The sequence below is a fragment of the Lutra lutra genome, chromosome 6 (genome assembly GCF_902655055.1).
Source record: "Lutra lutra chromosome 6, mLutLut1.2, whole genome shotgun sequence".
Taxonomy (NCBI): domain Eukaryota; kingdom Metazoa; phylum Chordata; class Mammalia; order Carnivora; family Mustelidae; genus Lutra; species Lutra lutra.
Window position 1 is genome coordinate 85,649,574 of NC_062283.1, and position 8,230 is coordinate 85,657,803.

An 8,230-nucleotide genomic window follows, 5' to 3' on the forward strand; every position below is an offset into this window, starting at 1 on the left:
GAGGCCAAGGCATTGGGGGAGGGAGAAAACAAATCCCAGGCAATATAATATCTGAGAGCAGCTAAGATTCTTAAGACATTCTTAAAAGCATTTCTAGAAAGAAATTTAGGGGAAAGTTTTAATTTCGCCACGACAAGATTACCAATTAACAAAATGCTTTCCATACACTTGCGTGACTCTCTCTCACCTCTACCCCACTCCCACTAAACTGTGTGTGTGGCTGTGGGTGTGCGAGCCTCAAGGATGTTTGTGTACACACAGGCAGTTCCTTAATAGCTTTAAAGGGACCAGGTGCAGATGGATGTTTGGGTCCTTTCCCTGCATCATCCTAAAGATTCAGTGAAGCGCTTGTTTTGATAATTTACCCCAGTTCAGAGGAGAAGAAGATACCTTGGAAAAGCCACAGTCTGAGGCAGGAGGGAGTTGATGGCTGTCTGGATTTTAATTGGTGCTTTAACTGCGGGGAAGTGAGGACAGGGAGATGCTTGTGAAATTTGTGTTTGGAGGGCCCAGGAAGAGCAAAAGGATCTGGTCATTTTCCTGATATCCTCACTAACCACCAGCTATGACCTCTTAAGAGGGAGAGCGGGCCTTAGGAGATGGCCTAGGAGAGGGGCTGTGGGTGGGGCGCTCTCCTCCTGGGCTGAAGTGGAAGGTGACTGGTATTTGTGTGTTGCAGTTGAGAGGGTTTACATTACAAGTTGGAAATCAGGGTCTCTGCCCAAGAGTTTCCCTCCGGTTGTGAAAGGGGTCTAAGAGTCCGCTGGGGCCTAGTAGGCCCCTCCCCTGGGCTACAAGGATCCGCCTCTCTATTCCCCAGATAAATTCCTAGTGTCCACCAAATTCCTCAGCGCGCTCTCACACTCCTCTGCGGCCACGACTCCGGGGGTGGGGAAAGACAGCCGGGTTCCTCCCCGCAGAAGCCCTCTCCGTTCCTTCTCACAGCTCTGCGAAGGGGAAAGGGGTGTGAGACTCAACCAGACCCCAACTCCAGTTCCCAACACGAAGTGGCTGCTCCACATTCCACACCCGGGGGCCCACTGGTTTGGAGCTTGCTCTCGCGCTCGGTCTCTCTCTCTCTCTACCCCCCCCCCCCTTTCTCATCCTCTCCCCCAAACATGTCCACCGGCTCCCTCAGCGATGTGGAGGATCTTCAAGAGGTGGAGATGCTGGACTGCGACGGGCTGAAAATGGACTCGAGCAAAGAGTTTGTGACTTCCAACGAGAGCACCGAGGAGAGCTCCAACTGCGAGGCGGGGTCTCCCCAGAAAGGCCGCGGAGGCCTGGGCAAGAGGAGGAAGGCGCCCACCAAGAAGAGCTCCTTGAGCGGCGTCAGCCAGGAGGGGAAGCAGGTCCAGCGCAACGCGGCCAACGCACGCGAGCGGGCCCGGATGCGGGTGCTGAGCAAGGCCTTCTCCAGGCTCAAGACCACCCTGCCCTGGGTTCCCCCGGACACCAAGCTCTCCAAGCTGGACACGCTCAGGCTGGCATCCAGCTACATCGCGCACTTGAGGCAGATTCTGGCTAACGACAAGTACGAGAACGGTTACATTCACCCGGTCAACCTGGTAAGTCCGCGGGTGCCGCTGCGGCGACCCGAATGCCCCCGCCCAGCGCGCCCGCAGCCGGGTGTGCCCAGTGAGTGTGCGCGCACCTCTGCCGCCCCCAGCCCGGCGCGCCCCTGGGGACCTTTGCAGGAGATCCCACGCGGCCCTCGCTCGCTGCCCTACAAGCCGCGGGAGCAGGGATGATTTATGCAAGTGTTTGACGTGGCAGCCCAATTAAGAGTTTGCAAGTGTATTGAGCTGCAAAGAGGAGGGATCCCCGAACCCGCGCCAGCGCCGTCAGGGCTCGTGTGGGACGGGGAGCACCGACCAGCTGCTGCGCGCCCAGAAGGCATTTTATTAATCCCTTCATTCTTCTTTGAGCTGAAGAACTTGGGTTTTTTTCTTTCTCATTTTTTGTACGTAAAAACACCCAACTCTGCTTCTTTCCCAAGCATATTTAGGACCATTAGATACAGACAAATTCGTGCCCGCATAATTGTCATGTAAGTTCCCAAATACTTAAATATTCGGCTCTTCTCTTACAGGTATGTTAACATTTTTAATTCCCAGAAGTTCTAACAAGTATCAGCATAATCAGTAAATTCTCACAAATATTAGTGTAATAAATGATACTAGACTATAATAAATAACATTAAAATAGGTCACTCTCATCGAAGATTTTAAAACGTGATATATTTTATGTTAAAAAGTATGCCTATTCAGCCTGTCTTTTAAAATTAAAAAAAAAAAGTAATGCTTGTTGAGGCGAATTTTCTTTCAAATATATTTTGCTGTATAAGAAGTGTAGGTTAATTCCTTTTTTAAATTTGATTTAATTTTAAGACTTCCAGGCTCTAAAAAAAACCAAGGACCACAACTTACTAGCACCTTTGTTTATATATGATAAGAATGAGAGGTTTTCCTCTTAAAAGTCGTCTTATCGGCCAGCACTAGTGGGAGAGGTTTGAAGCTTTGAATTGTCTTCTCACTGAATTGGTTTCAGGAATTGGGGGGAGGGGATCCAAAACGACATTTTGCCCTGGTAAATATTTCTCCCTCTAATTAAAAGTTTATTCTTTTTCGAAAAAAAAGATGAGTAAATAGCTTTTAGAAATCTGGAACTAAAATGAAAGTAATCACTTTATTTACAGTTGCTGCTGCGCTCGTCTTTGAATAAAGAAACGCAAGTGAGCTTTATTCTAAAACACCTCCGAAAGGAGAAAAGGCAACGCTCGCTTAGCCTAGTAGAAAGATGATCTTAAATAAAATATGAGTGTATATTATTTTATTAGCATTATCCACCCCCCTCCTTTAAGAACCAACGATTAATTTAGGAAGTGTGTTCAAAAACCCGGGTTTGTGACGGAGGAAATGAAAGCTGGCAGTAGAAAAATAGACGGGGAGGAAAGCAAGCGGTAGGAAACCTGGCCAGGGCCTCAGAAGATGGGCCCGAAAGCACTTTGCCTGGAACCTGGCGTTCACTTGGTACGAGGTCCTTCTCGGCTTCCCTGCTTAGGCTCACCGGGACAGCTGCCTCCAGCCTGTGCCACGGTCCCAGCACCTTTGGGCTTTCCAAGGACTTGTTCTTTTCGGTTTCTCTTACAACCAGCTATGGCTCGGCACCAACCCTTTTTCATTATTCAGCCACGGGCGCACTAGAACACCTATCAAATTGCAGCGATAAGGGGTCTCTCCAACTGCCTGCCCCCAAGTCGCCTTCTCCTTTAGTCCCAGGCTCGGAGCCCACCCTACTCCTCCTCCAAGGCCACTTACCTCCTCCACCCTCTTCTCTCCTGCAGACATGGCCCTTTATGGTGGCCGGGAAACCCGAGAGTGACCTGAAAGAAGTGGTGACCGCGAGCCGCTTATGTGGAACCACAGCGTCTTGACCCTGGAGGTGCGAGTCTGGGAAAGGCGCGCTCCCAGGGGGGAGCGGGCCCCGGGAAGGCGACCCCTGCCCTCCCTGCTCTCTGTCTGTGCTTCCCCCTCGCAACGCTCCTCTCCCTGTCCGCCCCCGCCCCCACCCCCGCGAGAACACTTTACAGCGACGAGGAGATTCGTTTCCAGACCTGAGGAGATCAATTGTACTTACAAAGATTCCCATCTATTTAACTTTATTAACTTCTACCGTGAATGACTCTGCGAGCCTTGCTGGTCCAAGTGCAATATGTAATTATAAATATATAAATAGATAATAAGAGCCTATCAACGTGTATCTTTTGTACAATATGTTGTAAAATGTAGATCATAGAATAGCTGACTTTGACAGTCACATTTATAAAGTAATTCACTTAAAGATATATATATTTTTTCAAACAAGTTTTGCTACTTTCGAAAATAAATCTTTCTTTATATTGCTAAAAGCCCTGACATTGGTGTGATTTTTACAAAATATAGATAGATAGGTAGAGAGATAGATACCTTAGAAAAGTGGGAGAATATGGGGAAGCCTGATAATACAAGTGATTTGTTTGAACTTCAATCCAAACTTCTAGAAATGGAAAAGATTAAACACAATTTCCACTGGGAAGGTGCAACTCTCATTTTGCACTGAAACCTCAAAAAGAAACTCAGGGCTCAGGTTTTGCAGGTTACTTTTAAGACAATTATAAATAATGTAACTGTGAACCAAAAAAAGGTTGGGGGATAACGTTACTAACAGTTACACGATTCCAGGGGGAAACATACCAAAAGGAAAATCCGATTTTCAAGTATTTCGCAGTATAATTGATGACAGGAGCAGGAAGATAAATTTCACTTTTTGTTAGCTTTTTAGGTGCAGACATGAACCTTAGCAACCCATAGTACCAAACTGTGAAGAAATAATGGGAGCTATGAAAAGTGTAAATTCCATAACCTTTAGGAAGTACGACAACATACACTATATATTTCTTCTTAGTAATTAATGAATTACTTCTAACATCGTTCATGGCTGTCTATCGGTCACAGTTAGCCATCACCTTCAGCTCCCAGCCATGACTTCCGGCGGACTGGGTTTTAATTTAAACATCTTCCATGCTCGTTGGGGGAAGATTAAGTTGAGATAAACAGAGAGGCGAGGCCAAGGAGCCTGGAACCGGGTTCACTCACTGCCCCAGAGCAGCCCGCAGCGGCGATGCGCCAGATGCCACCAGGGCTGTTTAATGTTCGGGGTTATGACCGCAGTGTTTACAAGATGTCTTCGGTTATTTATACTGTTATTCCTCACGGAGGGCCTTGAAACTTCCGCTTCATTTGCTCTTTCTTTTTGATTTTTTTTTTCTCTTTTTCTCGGCTCAGTTTGGTACCTGGAGTAAGAGCTCCCTCGGTCCATCCTGTGCACCTACAACGAACCCCTAGTCTGCTTAGTGGGTAGAAGCCTGGCCCTGGCCTTCTGGGAAGGAGCCGGTGACACTGGTCCTGACAGGTGAACCGGGTAGGTTCTCTGCCAGTGAAGGCTACCATCAAGTGCAAATCTCTCCTCTCCTATGGCTGGGAACTTCGCTCACTCCTTACCCGTCTGCCTGTCTTTTGCACGTCAGAGGACCTCTCCTGGTGTCCGGCTTTCCTACCACTCCCCCATCCCCCACTTGACTTTTAGGAGTACAATTCAAGCCCTGACCACCTCCACCTTCTCCAAATTCCTGCATTTGGTCACTTCAACCACAGGGCCAGTGTCCCTGGCTCCAAGACTCAGAATCCAATTCAGAAATGAGTCCCAGAGTGATTCAGTTGTTTGCTGTTCATATTCAACAAAATTTCCAAGCTCCCACTCCCGTTCTTATAAACCAAATGCTCAAAATTCTGAGCACCCTACTCAGGTGGCCCACAAAGAAGAAATTCCTGCTTGCTAATTCTGGGGCCCCCCAAACTGCAAACAGACTTTTTAAAAGTCCTATACCTTCTTCCTATAATTTGAAGCCTTTTCTTTCAGCATGAGGCATGAGGCTATGAATAGGGAACATGTGAGTTAAGCCCAGGTTCCGTCTCTAGGTTCTCCCTGAAAGGGCTTGGATCCTCAGTTTTCTCATCTCTGAAAATGGCGATGAAGTTAGAATAATCTTACTGGTACTTTTCTGCTTTTTCCTCACAAAACCTCAGTGACACAAATGAGATTATATTTATGTAATCACTTTATAAAAGATCAGTGCATGTATCAGTTACTTTCACAAAGTAGCCAGAGATGAGCTGTCCATGCTTGACCTGACCTCAAAGTGTCTCTGCCGGGAAACTAGAAGGGTGTGTGTTCATAAGGCACAGGTGATAGTCTTTCTATTGCCCAAACAAAACACCTTTCTGTCTTTGATGCAGTGCTGAAGGTTACAATTTTTCTCTCTCTCTCACACAAGCCTTTACCTCTCCCTAGTGTTCTCCAAATTTGTCTAGAGCTTTCTACCAGTGTGACTACTTCTTAAAAATCTAGAACCCAGAATTCAGAGAGCAAATCCAGAGATTTGTGTGGCCCTCATGTATCGAAGGTTGTGCGCTCATCTCGTGCCCTCGAGACAGATTTCAGTCATCAGATGAATTACAACCCTGGATGGATTAGGGCCTTTCTGCTGTTGGTTCCTTTGCGACCCCAAAAAGGGTAGGAAAAAATGGGCACCGGGACTCACCCCCTCCCCCCCCCCCCCCGCGAATCCCCGATTGCGCAGAGGGTCCAGCAAAGATTTCCCTTTCACTCCAGTAGGAGTGGGTGTGTTGGCTTTGGGCTGGGGCCCCGTCAGTCCTATGGGAAGTCGACCTAGGTTTGGGTGGAGGGGCTCCGGGGGTGATGGTGATCGCAGAGTGAACTTCGGCTGCGGCTGGCGGGCAAGTCAGCGACCCAAGCCCAGAGGCAGAGTAAGGAACGACAGGTTTTCATTGGCGGCTTTTCTACTCCAAGTGTTGATGGAAGTAGGCGGGAGGAGGAGAGAGGCTCCGAGCTCCGAGCCACAGCCTACACAGCCTTCTAGGTCCACGGCCTTTTCTGGGCACCGCCCCCGAGACGGCCGGGTCCGCCTGCGAACCGCCTGGCGCGCAGACGCCACCCCGGAAGGTTCTAGGGTTACGACCCCGCACAACCACGGAGGGAGGGCGCCCTCCCCACGCAGTTGGCTTGCCGAACTTCCTTTGCTAGCTTTGCATCCTTCCCTCCAAATGCTGGCTGTGTCCCTGGAAGCTCGCCTGCTGCCTGCTGCATTGTTGAGAGCTCGTCTGGCTTCCTGCGGGCGGCTGGGGTCGACTTGACTTTGATCTTCTGGGCTGGGCCCGCTCCGCAGGTCCACCCTCCGGCGGGTTCCCAGGATTCTCCACCCCAGGGACCAGGCTTAAAATCCCCTCCCTGAGCAGAAGGAGGAGAAAAACTTGAAAAGGGCGGAGGGAACTGGCGTTTAGAACTTCGCGGAGACCAGACTTCTTCACAGCGCCATCATCATCACCCTTGTCCCCAGAACTCAGCGTAGTGCCCAACGCCTCCATGAATGTGGAATCAAGAATGAATTTGAATCATTGAAGCTCGACGGAAGAAATTGTGAGATTGTTGCTGTGCTTAAATTGAAACTCAACTCTTGCCCTGACGTCTCAGTGCGTATTTGAGAAAAGCACAAATCGAACAGACAGGATGGGACTGGGCGGCACCATCGGGGCGTGGGATGTTTCAACTGCCCCCCGACTCAGATGAAATCTGCTTTTTCCCTTCCCAGAGATGACATTCTTAGTTATGAATTTATCCGGCCCTTAGGTCAGAATTATTAGCTTAAAAGGTGCTTTAAATAGTAGAAATAATATAAGACACTTTATAAGAATAAAATGTTCACAGGACCTTATTTTAAAATTAACCAAGTTGGTGATAAGGAAGTAGTCTGTTGGCTTTTACAGATGAAGTTAGATCTATATCTAGTGTATAGTGTAATGGAAGGAGCTTTTGAATATTTGACCATTCAGACCTTGGTTCCTCTACCTGTAATAATGACTCCTTTGGTGACATAATGCCTGGAACATGTTAGACACTAATTAAGATTGGTTTTCCTTCTCTCTTCTCCCTTCCTCCTCATCGCTGAATTATAAAAGTGCTTCAAATACATTTCCCCTGATAGCAGCAATGTCTACAATAGCCAAACTATGGAAACAATAGTAAATTCTTATGATAATCTCGGGCGCCTGGGTGGCTCAGTGGGTTAAGCCGCTGCCTTCGGCTCAGGTCATGATCTCGGAGTCCTGGGATCGAGCCCAGGGATTGAGCCCCGCATCGGGCTCTCTGCTCAGCAGGGAGCCTGCTTCCTCCTCTCTCTCTGCCTGCCTCTCTGCCTGCTTGTGATCTCTCTGTCAAATAAATAAATAAAATCTTTAAAAAAAAAATCTTATGATAATCTCATTGCTCGCGTTGTCTTAAAAGTGTTTAAAACAAGTTACATTCAGCTTTTGTCTTTCTTATCTGCAGTGGATCCTACTCGAAGTTCTGTATTTCACCACCTATCACTTTACCTGCAATAGGTAATTCTTATTTTCTTTCATTTCTCTATTATCTAGTTGTGTCTATCTACTCTAACTCCCTGAGGGCAGGGACCACAGCGTTGGCTGGTTCACTTGGTTTCCCCAGCACCTGGTGCAGTGACAGACACTTAGCAAGTGCTTGAAGAGGAATGAATGCAAAAGCTTAATAGTAAGCTTGTTAGAGGGCTTCTGGGTAGATCGGTCGGTTGAGCATCTTCCTTTGGCTCAAG

The 8,230-nt window shown here is 48.0% G+C and overlaps 1 protein-coding gene across 1 annotated transcript; it reads left to right on the top strand.

Moving 5' to 3' along the window:
• Nucleotides 1-837: 837 nt before the first annotated feature.
• On the top strand, nt 838-3,910 carry TCF21 (transcription factor 21). The gene is made up of 2 exons (XM_047735208.1): nt 838-1,568; nt 3,347-3,910. Exons 1-2 carry the CDS (start codon nt 1,119-1,121, stop codon nt 3,434-3,436), a joined length of 540 nt encoding a protein of 179 aa, XP_047591164.1. The 5' UTR covers nt 838-1,118; the 3' UTR covers nt 3,437-3,910.
• The last annotated feature ends 4,320 nt before the right edge of the window (nt 3,911-8,230 follow it).

Excerpts from the sequence above, each read along its gene's own strand:
- TCF21 (XM_047735208.1), top strand. The coding sequence starts at position 1,119 with ATGTCCACCGGCTCCCTCAGCGATGTGGAGGATCTTCAAGAGGTGGAG. Across the intron at positions 1,569-3,346 it reads ACATTCACCCGGTCAACCTG|ACATGGCCCTTTATGGTGGC; the intron begins GTAAGTCCGCGG and ends TCTCTCCTGCAG.